Genomic DNA, 26,436 nt, shown 5'->3' with positions numbered 1-26,436 from the left:
ATAGATATAGAGATAGATGTAGAGATAGAAAGATAGATATAAAGATAGATATAGATAGATATAGAAATAGATAGAGATAGATATAGAAATAGATAGATATAGATAATAGATAGAGATAGATATAGAGATAGATAGATATAGATAATAGATAGAGATAGAAAGATAGATATAAGAGAGATAGAGAGAGAGAGATATATAGAGAAATAGAGATAGATAGATAGAGAGAGCGAGAGATATAAAAAAAAAAACCAAAACACGATACTCACCTCTCCTCCTCGCTCCCACGCTGATCCCGGCCTCAGTGTCAGGAGCTGTCCCCTCTGCCAGACACACAGCGGGTGCGCGATGTAGTGACGTCATCGCGCACTGGCTGTGAGTCAGGAGCAGAGAGGACTGAGGGCAGCGCCGGCCCTGATTCAGAGCGGCTTACTGGGCTGGGGGCGGGGCCTCTGGGGGTGGAGACCTGAAATGAGATTCACTGCTTCGCAGTGAATATTCATTTCTCTTTAGCAGCGGGGACAGGGGCTCCTGCCTCCTGACACCCGCTGCTGCTCCGCTGGCAGGGGCCCCCATAGCAGCTGCATGGTGTGCGACACACCACTGGCTGGGGGCCCCTGGAGCAGCGGGGGCCCTAGGCAACTGCTGGCCCTGTATGCCAGCAGGTGCCAGGGCCCACCAGATGCCAGGGCCCACCGGAGAATCCTCCGGTTCCCCGGTGGGCCAGTCCGACGCTGGATGTGGGGAATCGGAAATGGTTGGTATCCATGAAGTGGGCTTTTGAAGAGTGGAGACATTGGTTGGAGGGAGCCAGACATCAAGTTGTGGTCCTTACCGACCACAAGAACCTGATCTATCTCGAATCAGCCAAGTGATTGAACCCTAGACAGGCTAGGTGGGTCTTGTTTTTCACGCGTTTTAATTTTGTGGTCTCCTTTCGTTCCGGACACTAAGAATGTTAAGGCGGACGCCCTCTCTAGGAGTTTCTTTGCTGATTCTCTTGATGTGACCGAACCTACTACCATGCTAAATGAGGGTGTGGTTCTTTCCACCATTTCACCCGATTTGAAACTTGCCCTGGAGGAATTTCAGGAGGACAAACCTGAACGATGCCCTATGGGGAAATTGTATGTCCCTGACCAGTGGAGGAGAAGAGTAATCTCTGAAATTCACTGCTCTGCGTTAGCTGGTCATCCTGGTATTTTTGGTACCAGAGATTTGGTGAGTCAGTCTTTTTGGTGGCCTGCTTTATCTCGTGATGTCAGAAATTTTGTGCAGTCTTGTGGAAGTTGTTCTCGGTCCAAACCCTGTTCTCATTCTAGTGGTTTGTTAATGCCCCTGCTGATGCCCAGGAGGCCATGGACCCATATTTCAATGAATTTTATTTCTGATCTCCCTGTTTCTCAAAGAATGACGGTTATCTGGGTGATCTGTGATAGATTTTCTAAGATGGTCCATCTCATATCACTCCCAAAGTTGCCATCTTCTTCTGAGTTGGTGCCCTTGTTTTTACAACAGGTGGTTCGTTTGCACGGTATTCATGAGAACATTGTGTCAGACAGAGGAGTTTAGTTTGTTTCCAGATTTTGGAGAGATTTTTGTTCTAAACTGGAAATTCAGTTGTCTTTCTCCTCTGCATTTCATCCTCAGACCAATGGGCAAACTGAGAGAACAAACCAGACTTTGGAAACCTATTTGAGATGTTTTATATCTACTGATCAAGATGACTGGGTCTAATTTTTGCCCTTGACCGAATTTGCTCTAAATAATAGGACTAGTTCTGCCACTTTGATGTCTCCTTTTTTCTGCAACTTTGGGTTTCATCCTCGTTTTTCTTCAGGGCAGGTGGAGACTTCGGCCTGCTCAGGTGTGGATTCTGTGGTAGAGAGAATGCAGCAGATTTGGGACCAAGTAGTGGATAAGTTGTCTCATTCTCAGGAGAAGGCCCAACGTTTTGCCAACCGGCATAGGACCATTGGTCCCCAGTTTAAAGTGGGTGACATGGTTTGGTTGTCCTCAAAAAATATTCCTATGAAAGTTGTGTCTCCAAAATTCAAGCCAAGGTTCATCGGACCTTATAAGATTTTGGAAGTCCTTAATCCCGTTTCTTACTGTTTGGCTCTTCCAGTAACGTTTAAGATTCACAACATTTTCCATAAATCTTTGTTGAAAAGGTTTGTGGAGCCAGTGGTTCCCATGTCTGTGCCCCCTGATCCTGTGTTGGTTGAGGGAAATCTGGAGTATGAGGTAGAGAAGATATTGGATTCTCGTATGGCTAGACAGAGACTCCAGTACTTGGTCAAGTGGAAAGGTTATGGCCAGGAGGATAATTCTTGGGTCTCTGCTTCTGACATTCATGCCGATAGATTGGTTCGTGCTTTTCATCGGGCCCATCCTGATCGGCCTGGTGGCGTGGATGAGGGTTCGGTAACCCTTCCTCAAGGGGGGGTACTGTTGTGAACTCTCTTGATCTGACTTCTGAGTCGGGGTTCCCTCTGGTGGTTGCTGTGGGTAGTGGAGCTGGTTGTGTTGATGGAAGTCTATCACCTGAAGACGATGATTGGAAGTCAGGGGTTACTGACTGGGAGGATTTAAGTGAGCAAGCTTCCTTCAGTTGCTGCTGGTGATTTGGTTTCTCTTCCTGTGCATTGTGAAGTCTGCTTTTTCCCCTCCTTGGTCTTGTATCATTCAGAAAAGTTATTTGTTTGCTGGAATCTTTTGCATTTGATATAGCTTTTGCCTTTCTCTGCTTTCTGGTTTGCTGAGTGGGTTCAACATTATTCCCTGCTGGGATTTGTGCTGGACCCCCCTCATATGTCACAGCTTGTCATTCTGCTCAGTATTGCTAATTCCCTGTTATATTAGTATCTTTTGCTTTGCTTCCAGTTCACACCAGAATGCTGATCTAGTGGGGGAGAGGTCGTGTGTCCTCAGTGTTTTTGTATATCAGACATGTTGGATTTTTTAGGGTTTTTGCGTGATTGCAGACAGTAGCTTTTCTGTTCTGTCCTATGTAGACAGTGTGCCTGAACAGTCACTGTAGAGCCGGCAGCGATGGAGGTTAGTATACAGTTTTGTTTTTTTTGTAATGGACGCAGCAGCAGCAACATGATGTGGCCACTCACTGTCCTCATTATCTGCTGCCACTCACTGTGCAGCAAAACTGGGGCTACTCACTGTGCAGCATAACTAGGGCCTCTCACTGTGCAGCATTATCTGGGGCCACTCACTGTGAAGCATTATCTTGGGCTACTCACTGTGCAGCAAAACTGGGGCTACTCACTGTGCAGCATTATCTGGGGCCACTCACTGTGCAGCATAACTGGGGCCAGTCACTGTGCAGCATTATCTGGGGCCACACACTGTGCAGCATAACTGGGGCCACTCACTGTGCAGCATTATCTGGGGCCACACACTGAGCAGCATTATTTGGGGCCACTCACTGTGCAGCATTATCTGGGGCCACTCACTGTGCAGCATTATCTGGGGCCACTCACTGTGCAGCATTATCTGGGGCCACACACTGTGCAGCATTGTCTGGGGCCACACACTGTGCAGCAAAACAGGGGCCACTCACTGTACAGCAAAACTGGGGCCACTCCCTGTGCAGCATTATCTGGGGCCACTCACTGTGCAGCATAACTGGGGCCACTCACTGTGCAGCATTATCTGGGGCCATTCACTGTGCAGCATTATCTGGGGCCACTCACTGTGCAGCATTATCTGGGGCCACTCACTGTGCAGCAGAACTGGGACCACTCACTGCGCAGCATTATCTGGGGCTACTCACTGTGCAGCATTATCTGGGGCCACACACTGTGCAGCACTATCTGGAGCCACTCACTGTGCAGCATTATCTGGGGCCACACACTGTGCAGCATTATCTGGGGCCACTCACTGTGCAGCATTACCTGGGGCCACTCACTGTGCAGCAAAACATGGGCCACTCACTGTGCAGCATAACTGGGGCCACTCACTGTGCAGCATTATCTAGGGCCACTCACTGTGCAGCATTATCTGGGGCCACACACTGTGCAGCCTTATCTGGAGCCACTCACTGTGCAGCATTATCTGGGGCCACTCACTGTGCAGCATTATCGGGCTACTCACTGTGCAGCAAAACTGGATCTACTCACTGTGCAGCATTATCTGGGGCCACTCACTGTGCAGCACACCTGGGGCCACTCACTGTGCAGCATTATCTGGGGCCACACACTGAGCAGCATTATCTGGGGCCACTCTCTGTGCAGCATAACTGGGGCCACTCACTGTGCAGCATTATCTAGGGCCACTCACTGCAGCATTATCTGGGGCCACACACTGTGCAGCATTATCTGGAGCCACTCACTGTGCAGCATTATCTGGGGCCACTTACTGTGCAGCATTATCTAGGGCCACTCACTGCAGCATTATCTGGGGCCACACACTGTGCAGCATTATCTGGAGCCACTCACTGTGCAGCATTATCTGGGGCCACACACTGCAGCATTATCTGGGGCCACTCACTGTGCAGCATTATCTGGAGCCACTCACTGTGCAGCATTATCTGGGGCCACACACTGCAGCATTATCTGGGGCCACTCACTGTGCAGCATTATCTGGAGCCACTCACTGTGCAGCATAACTGGGGCCACTCACTGTGCAGCATTATCTGGGGCCACACACTGTGCAGCATTATCTGGGGCCACTCACTGTGCAGCATTATCTGGGGCCACTCACTGTGCAGCATTATCTGGGGCCACTCACTGTGCAGCATTATCTGGGGCCACTCACTGTGCAGCATTATCTGGGGCCACTCACTGTGCAGAATTATCTGGGGCCACTCACTGTGCAGAATTATCTGGGGCCACTCACTGTGCAGCATAACTGGGGCCACTCACTGTGCAGCATAACTGGGGCCACTCACTATGCAGCATTATCTGGGGCCACTCACTGTGCAGCATTATCTGGGGCCACTCACTGTGCAGCAAAACTTGGGCCACTCACTGTGCAGCATAACTGGGGCCATTCACTGTGCAGCATTATCTAGGGCCACTCACTGTGCAGCATTATCTGGGGCCACACACTGTGCAGCATTATCTGGAGTCACTCACTGAGCAGCATTATCTGGGGCCACTCACTGTGCAGCATTATCTGGGGCTACTCACTGTGCAGCAAAACTGGGGCTACTCACTGTGCAGCATTATCTGGGGCCACTCACTGTGCAGCACACCTGGGGCCACTCACTGTGCAGCATTATCTGGGGCCACACACTGAGCAGCATTATCTGGGGCTACTCACTGTTCAGCAAAACTGGGGCTACTCACTGTGCAGCATTATCTGGGGCCACTCACTGTGCAGAATAACTGGGGCCACTCACTGTGTAGCATTATCTGGGGCCACACACTGAGCAGCATTATCTGGGGCCACTCACTGTGCAGCATTATCTGGGCCACTCACTGTGCAGCATTATCTGGGGCCACTCACTGTGCAGCAAAACTTGGGCCACTCACTGTGCAGCATAACTGGGGCCACTCACTGTGCAGCATTATCTGGGGCCACTCACTGTGCAGCATTATCTGGGGCCACTCACTGTGCAGCAAAACTGGGGCCACTCACTGTGCAGCATTATCTGTGACCACTCACTGTGCAGCATAACTGGGGCCACTCACTGTGCAGCATTATCTGGGGCCACTCACTGTGCAGCATTATCTGGGGCCACACACTGTGCAGCATTATCTGGGGCCATTCACTGTGCAGCAAAACTGGGGCCACTCACTGTGCAGCATTGTCTGGGGCCACTCACTGTGCCGCATAACTGGGGCCACTCACTGTGCAGCATTATCTATGACCACTCACTGTGCAGCATTATCTGGGGCCACTCACTGTGCAGCATTATCTGGGGCCACTCACTGTGCAGCATTACCTGGGGCCACGCACTATGCAGCATTATCTGGGGCCACTCACTCAATGTGCAGCATAACTGGGGCCACTCACTGTGCACCCTAGGCTTATACACGAGTCAATACATTTTCCCAGTTTTTTGTGACAAAATTAGGGGGGTCGGCTTATACATGGTTCGGCTTATACACGAGTATATACGGTAGGTTTTACCGTGCTAGTAGTCCTAGCTTCATAATTGTGTGGCCCTTGAGGCCTCCCTCCTGCATCAACCATGATACAGCCCCTAGGGATAATTTTTTGGAGACACTATGCCTGCACATTGTGCAGTGGCAGTGGAACAACAAGGACAGTAGTCCAACCTTTTATAATTGTGAAGCCCTTGTGATGATGATTATGATGGGTGGCTTCTTCCTGCGTTAACCAACACACCGCTTTTTACCGCCTGCTTTTAAACAATCATATACCCATTTCAGCCTTTTCCTCAGGCCCCCAGATCGCTTTGTAGGGTCCAGCAGAAAATTTCTCGCATTTCCCATTGACTTGCATTGGACTTGCTACTTGTTATGAATACCCGTGTATTAAGACCTACTCGTTACGAATATTGCGAGTCCGAATATTTGACTACTCGCTGATCCCTAGTGGCAGGTCTTCTTTTTGGTTGACTGGAAGGGATACGATCCTGAAGAGAGATCCTGGGAGCCTGAGGAGAACATTAATGCCCCGGTCCTCCTTAGAAAGTTCCTGGCAGGTTTGAAGAAGAGGGGGGGCATAAGAGGGAGGGTACTGTCATGCCCTCACTTGGTTCGCCTGCCTGTTACATGGATCCATCTGACCCTGGTCTCACCACTCTGGAGACTCTGACATAAAGTGTCTGTCATGCCCTCAGCCGTGGGTCCGATCTCTCATAGATGTCAAAAAGAACAAAGAAAGAAATCTTGAAACACATTAAACCAGGCATGTCAACGAATCAAGGATCACCAAGCTATGATTTGCCTACTTTGGACAGATCATACGAAGAAAGGAATCACTGGAGAAGGACATTATGGTTAGAAGAATTGAAGGAACAAGACAAAGAGGAAGATCAGCAATAAGATGGTTTGATACACTTAAAATAAAGGAGGAGAAGAGCCTGGTGGAACAATCTAGGCTTGCACAAGATCAATCTTCCTACAGATCGTTCATCCATGAAATTGTCATGGCTTGAGATCAAGCCAAGGGCTGATAAATAGAGATCAGGGAAACCGGTTGAAAAAATTCAAAAGTCGCCGACTTTTGCCAAAGTCGGGTTTCATGAAACGAAACCCGACCATAGGGTGAGGTCGGCCACGAGGTCGGTGACTTTAGCGCCAAAGTCGCATTTCAAAAATGCTTTAGCGCCCTTTTTCAGCCAATCAGAAACAACGGACACTGTGGGCAACGTGATGACAAAGGCAGCGGTCCCCACCATCTTTGAGAAGGGCATGCAAGTGATTGGCTTGCTTTGGGGGGCGTCACAGGGGGTATAAAAGGGCATGCACGCCGACTGCCATCTTACTTATGCTGATCTCAGAATAGGGAGAGCTGCTGCTGATGATGATGATTCTGCAGGGAGAGCGTTAGGCAGGGAAGAAGAAAAAAAAACTGCTTCTGCTGTTAGCGATTTTGCCTGTACAACACACCAGTCATTGTTCAGTGCAAGGGGAGGCTATATTTTGGTGGATCAGCTCTGTTGGTTATTAGGCTGCCTTCTAAGGCTACCTGACAGCTGCATTGCTGTGTGCACACTGGTGTTCAAACTGCTTTTTTAAAAGCAATCCAAATTTAATTGTTTTGTCCTGGTGAGGCACTGAGCGTGCATTTTTTCACACACCGTACAGCGGTGTACGCTCCTCACACAGTACCGTGTACCAGCTGTTATCATGGCCACTGGGAAGCTATTTGTGTGTTACTCTGTAAGGAAAAGCCGAGGAGTTTGTCCGTTCTTACAGACCTACACCATAGAGTTTTATCTGTTTTTCAAACAGTTTCATATATTTGCTGTTTGATTACATTCAAAATTAGAGAGAGCGTGTGTCAGTCCGTATACAAAAACACGGAGCTTGACAATTTTACATACACACCGTACAGCGGTGTACGTGTACGCTCCTCACACAGTACCGTCTACCAGCTGTTATCACGGCCACAGTGAAGCTATCTGTGTGTGACTCTGTAAGGAAAAGCCGAGGAGTTTGTCCATTCTTACAGACCTACACTCTAGGGAGATTCCAATTCTGCCCAATTCTATAAACACCTTGTAGTTTGTCATACACTAGCCAATTTCTGCCTGTGACATAGCAGTGTAAAATACACTGGGCCTGAGAGAATCCTTGAGTGTCCTCAAGTCTGTACAAAGATTCCAATTCTCCCCAATCCGCTATAGACATTTTTTACACCAGCAAAATTCAGCGTGTGATATAGCGGTGTAATATACACTGGGCCTGACACAATATAACAGTGTCCAGAAGTGTGTAAGGAGATTCCAATTCTCCCCTGTCCTATATAGACATTTTTTACACCAGCAAAATTCAGCCTGTGATATAGCGGTGTAATATACACTGGGCCTGACACAATACAACAGTGTCCAGGAGTGTGTAAGGAGATTCCAATTCTCCGCAGTCCTATATAGACATTTTTTACACCATCAAAATTCAGCCTGTGATATAGAGGTGTAATATAGTGGGCCTGAGACAATACAGCAGTGTCCAGAAGTGTGTAAGGAGATTCCAATTCTCCCCTGTCCTATATACACATTTTTTACACCATCAAAATTCAGCCTGTTATATAGAGGTGTAATATACACTGGGCCTGAGACAATACAGCAGTGTCCAAAAGTGTGTAAGGAGATTCAAATTCTCCCCACTACTATATACACCTTGTACCTTGTTTTACAGTGCCATATAGTTGGTCGAATTTTGGGTACATTTTCCAAAAAAATGAGGAAGTGTGGTGGAAGAGGCCGTGGAAGTGGGCGGGGGTTGCCAGCTGGTAATGATGGTGTTGGTGGTGGATCTGCTGGTAGTGGCAAAAGCAAAATAGCACCTATTGCAGGAAGTGTTGTGCCTGCGTCATAGTCTGGCTCCACAAGGCCTCGAAGGCTTCCTTTTCTGGGAGTAGGTAAACCGCTTTTAAAGCCGGAGCTTCAGCAACAAGTTTTGGCTTACATTACTGACTCAGCCTCCAGCTCTATCGCCTCCTCTTCTGAAGTTTTAAAAAATAAAAGCACTCATTGGAGGCTCCTGGTCATGAACCACACCTTTCCTTGTGTCCTTCACCCCAACCAAAATTGAAGGATGCGGCAGGCCACACTACAGATTACTCCATGGAGCTGTTTTCACATACCATGCCTGGGTTATCAGGTCAAATGGTGAATTACCCAGGCCAAGATGAATCTGACATGGAGTGCACTGATGCACAGTCACTGCTAGATGATTCTGCTGGTACATTCACTCAGAGCATTACATTGTCCTTGCAGTGTACTGAGCCAGATTCTGACCCTGATGAAACTCAGGTGCCCCTTCCCGCATACCATATCACCATACACGGTGACTTAGAGGAAGATGCACATGACATTGAAGAGGAGGTGATGGATGACCCAGTTGTTGACCCAGATTGGCATCCATTGGGGAAGAGGGTGCCGCTGACAATAGCTCAGAAGAGGAGGAGGAGCATCCGCAGCAGGCATCGACATCGCAACAGCTGTTATCTGGCAGGCCTGGAGCAGTCCAAAAACGGGTTACAAAAACCAACAGAGTTGCAGGTCAGCTTGGCCACACAGTCAAAATAGCACAGCGTGCAAGGCCACAAAATGTCTTCCATAGTAGGAAGAGTGCAGTGTGGCACTTTTTTGAACAAAATCCTAATGATCAGGCAAAGGTTATCTGTAAGAAAGACCTTTAGTCGAGGGAAAAATCTGAGAAATTTGAATACCAGTTGCATGCTTAGACATTTAACCACCATGCACTTGCAAGCGTGGACGGACTACCAAACCTCACGTACCACATGTGCAACTGCTCCCAAAGAAGGTAGTCAGCAATGCTACATTGTTTCCCCCACTGTAAGCCCACAGTTTAGCACACCACCAGCAACAAATGTGGAGGTGTCGCAAGGCCAAAGCAGTCAGGGAATCAGAATGTTATATCAACGAAAGACTGAATCTAGGCCATCAGAAAGAACACCAACTCCATCACCATCATCAACCCTCTCTCAGTCCGCCCTGTCCACCGCTAGTTCCACCATATGCAGCTTTCAAGTCCAGCTCACCCTACCACAGACTATGAGTAGGACAAGAAAGTACTCATCCTCTCATCCACGTACACAGGGTTTGAACGCCCACATTGCCAAACTAATCTCATTAGAGATGATGCCCTATCGGTTGGTTGAAAGCGCAGCTTTCCGCGAACTCATGGCCTACACAGTACCACGCTATGACCTACCCAGTTGCCACTTCTTTTCTCGCAAAGCCATCCCAGCCCTCCACCTTCATGTGAAAGACCGCATTGTCCATGCACTGAATCAATCTGTGAGTGGAAAGGTGCACCTCACAACTGATGCATGGTCCAGTAGGCATGGCCAGGGCCGTTACGTGTCCTTCACAGCGCACTGGGTTAATGTGGTGGATGCAGGGTCCACAGGGGACAGTGGTGGTGGGACAGTGCTGCCTAGCCCACGGTATAGGAAACAGTTGGCTGTAGGCGTTCGACCCTCCTCCAGAAGCGAAAGCTCGTCCACAGAGCGCAGTCGCACGAGCACTACATCTGCAGCTGCCAGTGTTGCACACGAGGTGTCCCCCTATCGATCAGCTAGTGGAAAGCGTCAGCAGACTGTGTTGAAGATGATGTGCTTGGGCGACAGACACACCGCGGAGGTATTGGCTGACTACTTTCAGCGACAAACTGAGTCATGGCTGGGCAGTCTACATCTTGAGGCAGGCAAGGTAGTTAGTGATAACGGCCGGAATCTTGTGGCAGCCATAGCCCTTTCAAAACTCAGACACATACCTTGCTTGGCTCACATCTTGAACCTGGTGGTGCAGTGCTTCCTCAATAATTATCCGGAGTTAACAGCCCTGCTCCAGAAGGTGCGAAGACTGTGCTCGCACATCCGCCGGTCGCCTGTACACTCCAGTCGTATGCAGAAGCTGCAGCGATTTCTTCAACTTCCCAAGCACCGCCTAATTATCGACGTTGCAGCAAGGTGGAACTCCACCCTGCACATGGTTGAGCGGCTGTGCGAACAGAGGCAGGCCGTAATGCATTTGTGGGAGGATACACGGGCAGACACTTTGAGGGCAGACATGGAGTTGACAGTTGTGCAGTGGTCGAAGCTGAAAGACCTCTGTAAAGTCCTTCAGTGTTTTGAGGAATGCACACAGCTGGGAAGCGCAGATGAAGCCATCATAAGCATGAGCATCCCACTTATGCGTCTGCTCATGCAAACTTTGACGCACATTAAGGAGCAGGCGTCTGCAGCCGAGGATGATGAGGAAGAGGAGGAGGGAAGCCTTGATGACATTCAGCCATTGTCTGCTCCGGGACCTCTCATGGATGAGGTTGAGGAAGAAGAGGAGGAGGATGATGATGGGGATGATTATTTAGGGGAGGAGGATGCTTCTCGTGGGGCAAGAGAAAATGTTGGCATGGCAAGGTCTGGTACAGGCTTTCTGCGTGACTGGAGGGATGTGGATTTGCCAGAAAGTGCTCCTCCACCCAGCACTCGCAGTGCATCATTTACACCGGGAACATTGGCCCACATGTCAGATTATGCCTTGCAGATCCTAAAAAGGGACCCCCGCATTGCCAAAATGATGAACGATGATGACTACTGGTTGGCCAGCATCCTGGATCCACGCTATAAAGGCAAATTCCAAAACATCATGCCACAGAAGAATCTTGACCTAATATTGGCTAACAAACAAGCAACTCTGGTAAACCGGTTGGTTGAGGCATTCGTAGCACACAGCAACAGTGATGGTTCTCACACGAGCCGTAGGGGCCGGGAGCAGCTTGGAAGAGGTGTTTGTGGTGCACACATCAGAAGTGGCGTTGGAGACAGGGTTTTCATGACAATGTTGTGGACTGATTTTTCAAGTCCCGCTCACACGACTGGTAATATTGCATCGATTGAAAGTGACAGGAGACAGCAGTTGTCAATTATGGTTACAAACTACTTTTCCTCCCATATTGATGTTCTCCCTCACAGGTCATTCCCCTTTGACTATTGGGCCGCTAAACTGGACACCTGGCCTGAATTGGCACAATATGCCTTACAAGAGCTCGCTTGCCCAGCTGGAAGTGTGCTATCGGAAACAGTCTTCAGTGCAGCTGGATCAATCCTGACAGAAAAAAGGACCCGTCTGTCGACCAAAAATGTGGATGATCTAACCTTCATTAAAATGAACCACGCATGGGTTTCCAAGGATTTTGTCCCACCTTACCCTGATGACACATAGGTTGCCAGAAAAATGGCTTGCTTTGGTCCTCCTCTTCCTCGGACTTGACCAATTTCGCCTTTAGCATCAGCTGAATGTCCCACATCAACATATGCCATTTTGTAAACCTCCCTAACTGGGCTCTTTCTCTCCCCCCAATGGCCGGGGCCTCCACCTAGCGCACACAACCGTGTGAGTGCCGTTGCCCTGGACAGGTGGGTAGGCCGAATCTTGGGCGCAGGCACTGGCACAGGGTCCCTCACAGTGCAATCAAGTGTCTCTGACGGTGGGGGTGCACACCCGCCGTCAGACACACCGCCGTACTATGAGGGGCCCAGTGCCAGTACCGACGCCCACGAGTGTGCCCCCCTTGCTTGGGCAGGGCCCCAGCATTTGCAATGTTTACCTCTCCCTGCTCCTCCGCTGTGTAGTCTGGGCTGTCAAATCCTTCACTGGGACTGCCACTACAAATTGGTTGAACTGATAGATGATGGTTAAGACGTAGCTATGCCCTGTCCCGCTGGCTGGGTTCTAGCTTCAGATGATTAATGGCTTCCATTTCTTATGGACGTCGACTCACAATGACATGCAGTGGTGGTTTATCATCACCTTTCACAGTTTTCCTACTCACAGACGTGTGACATTCCTGCGCACATTTTTAAATGTGCCCTCTCATGCCAATCAAATAGAATCGCCTACGGCCTGTGGCTTCTGTCTTTTGCACTCCAAAGTTACGTGACACATCATGATAGGCAGTGAGCACCATGTTTACATCGTTCCCTGTGATAAAAATTTGATGGAGATGAGTAACGGTGATGGGATCAATGGTACTGCGATACAGCAACACTTTATTCACAAATAAATGTTTTCGCTGTCTCAACACACAAATTAATTGAGGGTCAGCATCGCCTATGAGAATTGTGACGGACGTTTTTCCCGTGATTAGTAATTCCTAGATTTCTGCAATCACTAGACTTTGTCAGTAATTGTATGCATCTCATTTCCTATTGCGGAGAGACTGGACTGTCTTACTGAGACAGAAATATATATGAGGATTTAGAAATACCACCAAAAGTGTATACTGGTGTACACTTCAAATACATTTCCTTTTTTCTACTTTTTAGGTTGTAGTCTAATCCATATGGAGAACACGGAGATTTTAAATGTTTAAACTATGCTATATATACCTGCTATCCAGTGATAATGTACCCTTTCTCAACTTTGTACAATCTGGTCAAATCCATACTGGAACACAACAAGAAAACACAAAATGACAAATTTGCAAAAATACTCTGCAGTAAAAAATATGACAGTAATCAGCAAGTGCTGGATAACAAATACAGGGTATTTAGTCGATACATTTTTTGCAAAAACTGTATAGCAAGTTGCTCCACCATGTCACGGTAACCCTTCACGGAGCAGTCCCTATCTAATGTACTTAAAACCTGAACATGTTAACAGTGTCTAAATGAACAGGATACAGACAGGCGCCCCCCAGTATGGGCTCGTGGTGCAAGACAGCTCATTTATGTGAATGTCACACAAGAGAGGAGTGGGGTCTCCCAAACCATGCTGAGCAAGGAAAAATGGATTAAAAACATATGTGACATGCACAAGTGTGAACAAGTCAGTCATACAAGCCCTCTCTTGTGTGACATGCACATAAATGAGCTGTCTTGCACCACAAGCCCATACTGGGGGGCGCCTGTCTGTATCCTGTTCATTTAGACACTGTTCACATGTTCAGGTTTTAAATACATTAGGTAGGGACTGCTCCGTGAAGGGTTACCGTGACATGGTGGAGCAGCTTGCTATACAGTTTTTGCAAAAAATGTATCGACTAAATACCCTGTATTTGTTTTCCAGCACTCGCTGATTACTGTCATATTTTCCACTGCAGAGTATTTTTGCAAATTTGTCATTTTGTGTTGTCTTGTTGTGTTTCAGCCAGCGGGTGGCGTGAACACTGTCTGACCGACTTGTTCACACATGTGCATGTCACGTTTTCAAATCCATACTGGGCCTGAGAACGTCTGAGTCTGCCTCCTGATCTATAGACATATATTTTTAATGTGTAAACTATGCTATACATACCTGTTATCCGATGATACGTTACCCTTTCTCACCTTTGCCCAATCACGTCTAATCCATACTGGGCCTGAGACCGTCTGAGTCTGCCTCCTGATCTGTAGACATAGGTTTTTAATATGTAAACTATGCTACATATATACGTGTTATCTGGTGAAACTGTACCCTTTATCAACTTTCTACAATGTTGTCGAATAACGCCGCCCGATCAGCAGTTGGCATAATTTATTGGTGGGAAGTACGACGGTATATTATCATGTTCGATTTCAGAATTTTTGTTTTTTGTGTTTGTATTTTACATTTTTATTCCAGCCTTTCTTGACTTCATAAGGGCATGACAAGCCTATATCTGTGTCTCCTCCACCTCCTCCTTTTACTCCTCCTCCTCCTCCTCTTTTCAAAATGTAGTTGCCCTTTTCCACATGTTATTTTTGTCTTCTGAGCATTTTGTGTGCTTTGGGACACGTTTTAAGGTGTTTTGTTATTGTTTTCTATGTGTTTGTGTTTGCCTGCCATTCTTTTCAATGGGGTTCGACGGTGTTTGACGAACATTCTACGAACTTGCCTCCTGTGCAACGAACCAAAACACTAGCGGGGTGGCTCAACACTACTCCTGATATATAGACGTACCTTATTAATGTTTAAACTATGCTATATATACCTGGTATCTGGTGATACTGTACCCTTTCTGCCAGGAAGTCCTCCTCCAACCAACACTCTAAGTGTATCATTGACACCTGGAACATTGTCCCACAAGTACGCAAAAGTGTCTCTGCCGGTAGGAGGGCCCACCCGCCGTCAGACACACCGCCGTACTATGAGGGGCCCTGTGCCAGTGCCGTTGCCAACGAGTGGGCCCCCCCTGCTTGCTCAGGATCACAGCACTTGCAAAGTTGAAATACTTACCTCTCCCTGCTCCACCGCCATGACGTCTTCCGCGTGTCCTGACAGTGATATTCTGATCAGAGAGCGCAATGACATCACGTCTGTGCGCCCTCTGTCTAAACAGCCAAGTGCAGTGAGATGGAAGATGGGGACAACGTGGAGTCCAGACTAGTACAGGGATTCCCTAGCAAGGAGACTTATTTGTTTTCAATGTTGGGACAGCAATTTTTGGGGAGCACTATACTTTGGAGAATGATATATGGGGCCCACCATACACTGGAGCATTCCAAAGGTGGACATCAGACACTGGAGCAGCATTTACAGGACCCATTATACACTAGAGCATTAGAAATGGGGCCCATTATATATGGAGCATTATTTGGGCCCATAAGACACTGGAGGATCATCCATGGGGCCCATCATATACTGGAGCATTGTAAATGGGGCAGATTATATATGGAGCATTATTTGGACCAATCGTACAGTAGAGTATCATCCGTGAGGCCCATCATAGGCTGGAGCTTTCCAAATGGGGGACATCAGACACTGGAGCAGCATTTACAGGGCCCATTATACACTAGAGCATTAGAAATGGGGCCCATTATATATGCAGCATTATTTGGGCCCATAAGACAGTGGAGTTTCATCCATGGGGACCAACATATACTGTAGCATTATGTGGAGCTCATCATATACTGTTTCAAACATTATATGGGACCAATGATTATGTATGGAGAAATATATGGGCCTCAATACTCTGTATAGCGCACTATGCGGTGGCCATAATACTGTATGGAGTTATATACTGTCCGTTTTTGGAGCTATTGGAGAATTTAAAATGGATATCAGTCATGTGATGTAAGAAGTGAAGTATTTTTCATTGTACTATACCGCTATTTCTCTGCCGTATCGGAGCATGATGAGTTGTGGTATGTGTTAAAGGGGCGCTCTTTGGCCCAGGGCCCACGAAAACCTGGAGCCAGCCCTACCCCCCCCCCACAAATTTAGCCAAATAACCCCCAGTTTTCAGTGCGTAACTATTATTATAAAGTAAATTAAGGTTGACAAGCTTCAGTAATAAGAATTGATGCTTTTGGCATTCAAATGGGCACTGTAGGTGTGTTTCCTGTCCTCCTCTCACTGCCGACTTTTATTCCCCATTGACTTGCATTGGGTTTCGTATTTCAGTCGGACCCCGACTTTTCCCTATAGTAGGCTGATTTCGTTCGACCTGACTTTTTTGAAAGTCGGGCTTCGCGAAACCCGACTCGACCCAAAAAAAGGCAAAGTTGCTCATCTCTACTGCTAAATAATAATATCAAGCTGTATTTCCATGCTGGGTGTTCCTTGGTTACGTTCTTATATAACCCACAGCTGCTTTTCCGGTAGATTCTGGCTCCCCCTTACCTCACGCTATAAATGTTCTCTGTCAGACAGTTTTCTGATTGCTGAGCCCCTTGTAGACTTTCTCATATTATACTGGTTTTCTGTCTATATTATGCCTGAGGAAGGGTCTGTGAGCTGAAACATTGCCACCACAAGAAAGACTATTCATGACTGAGGGTCTGAAAAACCTCACAATAAAGAGGCAAAACCTGGTGATTATGGAGCTGGTACATCTCTCTGTAAATGCTCTGAAGTCTCCTGAGCAAGTGGTCCCTCTACGGGAACGTGCCCCCTGGAGGCCCCTATGTGCGCTGCCTGGACTCCGCTCCTCCAGCACCAGGACAGCCAGCACAGTCCTGTATATACTGAGGCCCCTGATCATGTGACCCTGACTCCTCCCCTCCTGTGACCTCATCCCAGGTCCTGTGCGCACAGAGCAGCCATATATGTGGTGTGCGGCTCTGCAGGTGGAGGTAGGTGCTGGAGATTCCCCATTACTGGGCTGCACAGGGGGCAGTAACCCCTCCATTCCCGGAGATAGCGCCCCCTGCAGGTGGAGGTAGGTGCTGGAGATTCCCCATTACTGGGCTGCACAGGGGGCAGTAACCCCTCCATTCCCGGAGATAGCGCCCCCTGCAGGTGGAGGTAGGTGCTGGAGATTCCCCATTACTGGGCTGCACAGGGGGCAGTAACCCCTCCATTCCCGGAGATAGCGCCCCCTGCAGGTGGAGGTAGGTGCTGGAGATTCCCCATTACTGGGCTGCACAGGGGGCAGTAACCCCTCCATTCCCGGAGATAGCGCCCCCTGCAGGTGGAGGTAGGTGCCGGAGATTCCCCATTACTGGGCTGCACAGGGGGCAGTAACCCCTCCATTCCCGGAGATAGCGCCCCCTGCAGGTGGAGGTAGGTGCCGGAGATCCCCCATTACTGGGCTGCACAGGGGGCAGTAACCCCTCCATTCCCGGAGATAGCGCCCCCTGCAGGTGGAGGTAGGTGCTGGAGATTCCCCATTACTGGGCGCAGGCGCTAGGACATTTGTATTTGTCATTCTAGGCTTCATATAAGGAAACCTGTCACGATGAGGGTAGAAACGTCAGCGATTCTCTCACCGTCTTCCTGCATTGTCACCAGTTAGAGCCGCGCTCGTTTCTCCTCCGTCCCATAGACGATGAATAGGGAGGATCGCACACGTCCCCTGTAGAAGCCTCTCTGCGGTTCTATATACCGGACTTGTTTCTATCGCGGTTTCTTCAGGTGACATTTATAAGTGCGGTAGTTACAATGAATGACTCCTGTAAATCCCCCTCATGGCCGCTCCCCGGGACCCTCCCAGTGTCATTGCTCTTTGGATTTCCTGAGTCCCTGTGACCAGAACATATCCTGTATTAATAATCTGCACCATTATCCGTGTAGATGGCAGATTCTGGGGGAATGAACACAAAACTCCTTGAGTTCAGGCCGTGCTCCATCTTTGACATACTAGCTGAAGAGCCCGGTGTTGCCCGGGCATAGTAACTAACTGTGATTAGTTATAACAAATTCTAATGATTATATTGCACATAAGAACATTTCACATCATGTATTCAACACTACAGATTTGCAACACAAATTAACTAAACAATTACCCAAGTATTGATGGTATTTTATTTTCAACTCATTCAAGAGCCTTTTGATAAACAACATGTGTATCTCTGTATCTAACCCTATCCTGTGTTATACTGACTGCTGAGCCATGTATCTATTCCTGTCCTGTGTGATACTGACTGCTGATCTGTGTATCTAATCCTATCCTGTGTGATACTGACTGCTGAGCTGTGTATCTAATCCTCTCCTGTGTGATACTGACTGCTGAGCCGTGTATCTAACCCTATCCTGTGTTATACTGACTGCTGAGCCATGTATCTATTCCTATCCTGTGTGATACTGACTGCTGATCTGTGTATCTAATCCTATCCTGTGTGATACTGACTGCTGATCTGTGTATCTAATCCTCTCCTGTGTGATACTGACTGCTGAGCCGTGTATCTAATCCTATCCTGTGTGATACTGTCTGCTGAGCCATGTATCTATTCCTATCCTGTGTGATACTGCCTACTGAGCCGTGTATCTAATCCTATCCTGTGTGATACTGCCTGCTGATCCGTGTATCTAATCCTATCCTGTGTGATACTGACTGCTGAGCTGTGTATCTAATCCTCTCCTGTGTGATACTGACTGCTGGGCCGTGTATCTATTCCTATCCTGTGTGATACTGTCTGCTGAGCCATGTGTCTAATCCTCTCCTGTGTGATACTGACTGCTGAGCCATGTGTCTAATCCTCTCCTGTGTGATACTGACTGCTGAGCCATGTGTCTAATCCTCTCCTGTGTGATACTGACTGCTGAGCCATGTATCTATTCCTATCCTGTGTGATACTGACTGCTGAGCCGTGTATCTAACCCTATCCTGTGTGATACTGTCTGCTGAGCTGTGTATCTAATCGTATCCTGTGTGATACTGACTGCTCAGCCGTGTATCTAACCCTATCCTGTGTGATACTGACTGCTGAGCCGTGTATCTAATCCTATCCTGTGTGATACTGAAAGCTCATCCGTGTATCTAATCCTATCCTGTGTGATACTGACTGCTGAGCCGTGTATCTAACCCTATCCTGTGTGATACTGACTGCTGAGCCGTGTATCTAATCGTATCCTGTGTGATACTGACTGCTGAGCCGTGTATCTAATCCTATCCTGTGTGATACTGTCTGCTGAGCCATGTGTCTAATCCTCTCCTGTGTGATACTGACTGCTGAGCCATGTGTCTAATCCTCTTCTGTGTGATACTGACTGTTGAGCCTTGTATCTAATCCTCTCCTGTGTGATACTGACTGCTCAGCCGTGTATCTAATCCTATGCTGTGTGATGCTGACTGCTGAGCCGTGTATCTAATCCTATCCTGTGTGATGCTGACTGCTGAGCCGTGTATCTAATCCTGTCGTGTGTGATACTGCCTGCTGAGCTGTGTATCTAATCCTATCCTGTGTGATACTGACTGCTGAGCCATGTGTCTAATCCTCTCCTGGGTGATTCTGGCTGCTGAGCTGTGTATCTAATCCTATGCTGTGTGATACTGACTGCTGAGCCATGTATCTAATACACAGCTCAGCACACAGAATAGTATCTAATCCTATGCTGTGTGATACTGACTGCTGAACCGTGTACCTAATCTTATCCTGTGTGATACTGACTGCTGAGCTGTGTATCTATTCCTATCCTGTGTGATACTGACTGCTGAGCTGTGTATCTATTCCTATCCTGTGTGATGCTGACTGCTGAGCCATGTATCTAATCCTATCCTGTGTGATACTGGGCTCCCCCTGCAGTCTGTGTCAGAGGGTGGTCTGTGTTGGCACGGTAATAAATTGTGTTATTTCCAGCTTTACAGAAGGACGATAACACCATAGAAATGATAAGAATAATAGGCCTCAGTTACCACAACTGTCTACAAAGAAAACTGTTGCTGACAGCAACCAATCACAGCTCATTTTTCATCTTTTAAACAGCTCTGGGACAGCGTGGGGAGTTTTGAGTGGCGACTTTTGTGTTTCGCCTTTTATGTGGCGAGGTTGGTGTATGTGTGGTGAAATGTGTGCTGAGGGTGGTATATGTGGTGAAGCACGTGGTAGTGTGTGGCGCATTCTGTGTGTGTTCATATCCCCGTGTGTGGTGAGTATCCCATGTCAGGGCCCCACCTTAGCAACTGTACGGTATATACTCTTTGGCGCCATCGCTCTCATTCTTTAAGTCCCCCTTGTTCACATCTGGCAGCTGTCAATTTGCCTGCATCACTTTTCCTTTCACTCTTTCCCCATTATGTAGATAGGGGCAAAATTGTTTGGTGAATTGGAACGCGCAGGGTTAAAATTTCGCCTCACATCATAGCCTATGACGCTCTCGGGGTCCAGACGTGTGACTGTGCCATATTTTGTGGTTGTAGCTGCGACGGTGCGGATGCCAGTCCTGGACATACACACATACATACATTCATTCATACATACTCACACACACATTGAGGTTTATATATTAGATTTCCACTCCATCACTCAGGCGTCCATTGTTTCCTTCAGTCTGTTTACATTGCTGCAGTGACGATACTGGATGCCGGTATGTCTGAGATGTAACTGTTCTGTTACTTGATAGTTTATGGAGATAATTTGCCCGACATATGGCCACCAAGATGTGACGTGGAGATTTCTTCATGACATGGAATAGATTCTTTATGATGTATCATCAACTCATCTTTCTATTCAGGTCCCTACAATATCGGATCCTCTCGGTGGAGATCTTCTATATAAGAAAAATAATTTCCTTATTGACCCACCAAGGATGAATCGGAGCAGTGACAAAATGGCAGAGAGGGTATTACAACTCACCCTCAAGATCCTTTTCCTGCTTACTGGAGAGGTGAGAGATTCTGATGACGTCACATTACATCATTCTTATCTACAGCAATAACAGATGGACAGAACTGGAGAGGTGAGGACTCTGGAAATGTCTGTAGTGAGATTTATTAATGTGTCTCTCCATAACCAGGATTACACAGTAGTGAAGAAGACCTCTAGTGAGCGGTGTCAGGCCCCTGTGTCTGAAGGGTGGCGAAGAACCTTGAGCCCAATCATGGAGCCTCTACCTCATCCCCTGAAACATGCAGGAATCAATGACCAGAAGATCTTAGAACTCACCTACAAGATGATTGAGCTGCTGACTGGAGAGGTGACACTGCTGGGAATGTTGGGACATTATACAGTAACGGTATGAAGAGATCGGGTTGACGATGGTATCATTGTATGTGTCAGGTTCCTATCAGGTGTCAGGATGTCGCCATCTATTTCTCCATGGAGGAGTGGGAGTATTTAGAAGGACACAAAGATCTGTACAAGGACGTCATGATGGAGGTTCCCCAGCCCCTCGCATCACCAGGTAATAGACAGGACTAAATACACACGGTCTATAATTATCTGTATGTAAAGAATGAATTCAGTCCCTGTATGTGTTTCCTCCAGTTCTAGCCAGTAAGAGGACAACACCAGAGAAATGTCTCCATCCTCTTCTTCCTCAGGACTGTAAACAAGAAGATCCCAATGTTCCTCAGGATCATCAGGTAGATGGAGAGAAGGTGTCATGAGATCTCCCCTATGATGTGTAGACGGCTGTGAAGATCTTGTGCTCAGTCTTGTTTTATCCACCAGTATTATATGTTTTATACTTGTGTAATGAGAACGGTGGAGATGACAGGATTAGAGCTGATCATAGATGTGACTTCTCCATCTGTGACTTCTAGAATATTTGTTTCAGGGTGAAGATCTAGTTAATATTAATACTACACCGACATATGTGAGGGGTGATGAGCGGTGTAAAGAGGAGATTCCTACAGATAATCGACCAGGTGAGTAGTAACCACTAACTGCAGAGAAGTCACAGATTATCCTTCCTGTAGAATTATATGGTTCTTTTTTTAGGGCTTGTACTCTCAATACTTTTTGATGTGCATTTTTACTGATTTAGTGTTTTTTCTATTAAAGCATTTTAGCTCCGACATTTCATAGGCCAAAACTAAAGTAATACAGTTTTCCCAGAAGAAGAATATAGGGCCGATCTCTGTATTATCTGCTCTGACCGTTTGGTTATGTGATTGCTCCAGCCTAACTCCATCCACAGCAGGAAAGGATTAGTTTCGGCTGAGGATAGTGATTGATTTAGCCAATAACGAGTTCCACCGAAAGAGGAGGCATGGAGACTGGCGGGGCACCTTGCCATCAGTGGAAGAGGATTATTAATAATTATTATTTCTCATAAAATATAAACCCTTGAGGGCCATGGATTTGGGATTAATGTGTATAGGGCAGTGGCGGCGAACCTATGGCACACGTGCCAGAGGGGGACACGCAGAGCCCTCTTGGCATGTGTGCCATCTCCTAAGGACTAGAAGACGTCGGGGGGAGAGGGAGTGGCGAGCAGCGAGTCACAGGAGGCAGGAGCCGGTGGCTTTGGCTGTAACTGTGCCCGCTGCTAAAGAGAAATGAATATTCATTGCACTGGCAATGAATATTCATTTCTCTTATAGCGCGCACAGTTTCAGCCACAGCTTCCGGCTTCCTGCACCTGCCGGGCTAGCACTGGTGTCCGCTCATTAGGGTACTGAATATTCACCTCTCTCCACTCCCATAGGTTGGCGAGAGATAAATATTCACTCCCTTAAGGAGCGGGGACATGTGATTGCCCGGCAGCTGCTGGCACCGGAACAAGATGCTGCAATGGTGCACAGGGAAGGTAAGTAGGAAGTTTTTATAATGCTTTTCTCATGGGGGCCATGCATACAAGGATAGGGATGAGGAACCATGAATACAAGGATAGGGATGAAGAGCCATGCAAACAAGGATAGAGATGAGGAGCCATGCAGACAAGGATAGGGGATAAAAGGCCATGCATACAAGGATGGGGATGAGGAGCCATGCATACCAGAATAGGGATTAGAGGACAATGCATACCCGGCTTATACTAGAGTCAAGTTTTCCCAGGTTTTTGTGTCAAAATTAGCTGCCTCAGCTTATACACAAGTATGTACAGTATTTTTTTTTAATGTGAGGCCATGATACTGTATGGAGCACTATGTGAGCATATTATACAGTATGAAACACTACATGGAATCATTACACAGTATGGAACATCACGTGGGGCCATTATACAATATGGAGCATCATGTAGGGCCATTATACCATATGGAATACTAGAAAAACTGGAGTCTGAACTGAGAAAGTAAATTAATGTGTATGCACAAAGTAAGTGCATGTTAACACATGACCATTAACCAGAGAAAGCAAAAAGCACAAATATACTGAAATAAATAGAAAAAAATAAACTGCAAATAATGCATAAAGGTAATAATAAGGGTATTTAGTAAACATAATTTTGATCAAAATAATGTACAAGCCATCCCGCCACGTCACGGCAACCCTTGTGGGACAGTCCTACTCTAGTATTTAAAACCCTTTCACTTGCCAAGTGACGTGAATGTGAACATGGATCGAGGGACTGACCCACTAGTAAAAGTATAGGCCAGACTGGATGGCTTTCTCAGCTCAGAAAGAGGGCGGTCACATCCTTATATGCATATGGAGCACTATATGGGGCCATGATACAGTATGGAGCATCGTGTGGGGCCATGATACAGTATGGAGCATCGTGTGGGGCCATGATACAGTATGGAGCATCGTGTGGCGCCATGATACAGTATGGAGAATCGTGTGGGGTCATGATACAGTATGGAGCATCGTGTGGGGCCATGATACAGTATGGAGCATTGTGTGGGGCCATGATACAGTATGGAGCATCGTGTGGGGCCATTATTCTGCATAGAGCACTATGTTGGGCCCACTACACATTATGCATGACTATGTGGGGGCCATTACATTGTATGGAGGACTATGTGTAGCCATTATACTTTATGGAGATCTATGTGGAGCCATTGTACTGTGTGGAAGATTTTATGTGCCTGTTAAACTGTATGGAGGGCTGTGTGGGGATTACAGATAGAGAATCATAATGTGATGGGGTCACCATTCTTTGTTGGGGGAACTGAGGGAGGGAGGGTACAGTAGGGTCATCTTATTGTTTGTGTGGAGTTCATTGTGGGGGTATCATACTGTGTTTGAGAGCACTTTTGTTTGCATCATACTTTATCTGTTTTATTCTAGTTTTTTTATCCTTTGTTATTACATATGTAAATTAGGCCATTGGGCCATATGCTTTTTACTGCTGTTACATAACATATTCTATTATTCCACTATAATTACAGAAGTTAATCATTTTATTTGATAAGAAAAAACTTCCTCAATTGTAGACATTTTTTTTAACAAATATCAAGGTTGGCCAGCAACTTTCTGCCAGCTTTTAACTTTGGCCCTCTGTCTATTTGAGTTTGATATCCCTGCCTTAAAGGGTTTGTTCTCATTATGATAAAGGGTTGCAATTGCAAAGAGGTTGTAAAAATAAACAACTTTGCAATTTTACTTTTGATTAAAAATCCTCTCCATTCTGAAGAACAGACCTTCACTACAATTGGTTGCTAGTATCTTAGGCTTGGAGTGCAACGTGCTATGATTGGGTCACCGAGGAGGAAAGCAAGACCATGCTAAGCCACAGAAAACCAGGGAGGTTGGTAACTAAGCGGATTGCAGACCCCTGATCCTATCCACACAACTAGCAGTAGCCGTGGAGCGTACCTACGATGATTCTAGACGCCTCGACCCAGCCGGAGCACTAAATAAGCCTAAAGCAAGAAAGGGGAAATCTAAACTGCCCCAGAGCAGACCCCAAAGCAATAGATGGCCTCCAAACATATATTGTCGGTGAGACAAGATGAAAACACAAACACAGGTAGGAAAACAGACTGAGCAAACGATGGGGCCCAAACTAACTAGACAGGAAAGGAAAGACACTGTCTGCAATCACGCAAAAAACCCTGCAAACAATGCCCAACACGTCTGATAGAAAAAACACTGAAGTCACTAGACTTCGCCCACTTTATCAGCACTCTGGTATATTCTGAAAACAGAGCAAAGAGAGGCCAATCTAGTAAGGGACAAAAACAAACTGGCACAAGTAGTAACATAATGATGGAAATTCAGCACAGCTCCAGCGGGGGCTGGCTGACCACAAAAAAACAAAATAGACAAAACCGAATCAAATGTGAACAATAGCAAAAGAACACTTAGCTTGAGCATGCAGCGACTGAGCTGAAAACTAAGACCTCAGGAGGCAGGAAAAAATCACCAGCAGGGATAGAGGGAGTCGGCTGTCTTAAATCCAATCAGAAACTCCAGATGTCCAATCGTCCTCCTCATTATCAGGTGGCAGACCTCTGTTAATTAGATCAGCTCCATTACCTCCTGTAACCACCAGAGGGAGCCCGGAAAGAGAACTCGTGACCCCTCTGTCAATATAACCAGCTCCACTACCTTCACTAGTAACCAGAGGTAGGCCAGAAAGTGAATTCACAACAGCAGCGCTTACAAGCTCTTTGATATTGACTCTATAGCGTGCTAATGTACGAGTTATATTTCTAATCTAAAACCTCAGTATTCAGGGCACTTTTGAAAAACAAGTGGGTTTTGGATTGCAGTTTGGGCACTCAGTCTCTAAAAGGTTCGCCGTCACTGGTATCGGGCATGTGTTGGTCATCAGTCCCACCATGGACTTGATGCGGTGGCTGTACAGAAGAGGTGAGTAACCCTTTATATGCTGGACGTCTATGACCTCAAGTTAAGGATTCACAGAATATGTAGAACCAGGACTTGTAATGCAATAATCCAGCACCACATAGAAAGGTTAAAACATCACTTTTATTCCCTGGTTAACCCCTTAATGTTCAATGACGGACGGTGTCCCTCATTGGACCCCTCCCCCTGTTTGGTTTGGGCTCCGACGATGAGCCCACACCTTTTATGGCACATGACAGCTGATCTGTACAGCTGATATGTGCCCAGAACAGCCCCGTGTGGAATCGCAATTCACTCGTGGCTGTTAACATGTTAAATGCCGCTGTCAAACTCTGACAGCGGCATTTAACATGCATGTGCAGGAAGCGCATCATTGCCTCCTCCCATTGGCGCCCATGTCACATGACCGCGGGTAGACGATGGGTTGGCATAACAACCCGGGGTCAGCAAAAGACCCTGGAGGTTGGCATTGCTGGATCGCTATGAGTGTCG

General features: G+C 47.1%; 1 protein-coding gene across 1 annotated transcript in view; it reads left to right on the top strand.

Annotated features, from left to right (window-relative positions):
• Positions 1-17,031: 17,031 nt before the first annotated feature.
• The window catches only part of LOC141051037 (uncharacterized), a 44,353-nt gene continuing 34,948 nt past the window's right edge, over positions 17,032-26,436 (top strand). Inside the window, exons 1-6 of the mRNA XM_073547840.1 lie at positions 17,032-17,157; positions 20,978-21,130; positions 21,260-21,439; positions 21,523-21,646; positions 21,730-21,827; positions 22,022-22,112. Coding sequence (XP_073403941.1) covers positions 17,131-17,157; positions 20,978-21,130; positions 21,260-21,439; positions 21,523-21,646; positions 21,730-21,827; positions 22,022-22,112 — 673 coding nt within the window. The 5' untranslated portion in view covers positions 17,032-17,130. The remainder of the gene's footprint in view (positions 17,158-20,977; positions 21,131-21,259; positions 21,440-21,522; positions 21,647-21,729; positions 21,828-22,021; positions 22,113-26,436) is intronic.

The sequence above is a fragment of the Dendrobates tinctorius genome, unplaced genomic scaffold, assembly GCF_039654945.1.
Source record: "Dendrobates tinctorius isolate UK_male_01 unplaced genomic scaffold, ASM3965494v1 ptg000155l, whole genome shotgun sequence".
NCBI lineage: Eukaryota > Metazoa > Chordata > Amphibia > Anura > Dendrobatidae > Dendrobates > Dendrobates tinctorius.
This window is presented reverse-complemented; position numbering and strand designations above follow the sequence as displayed.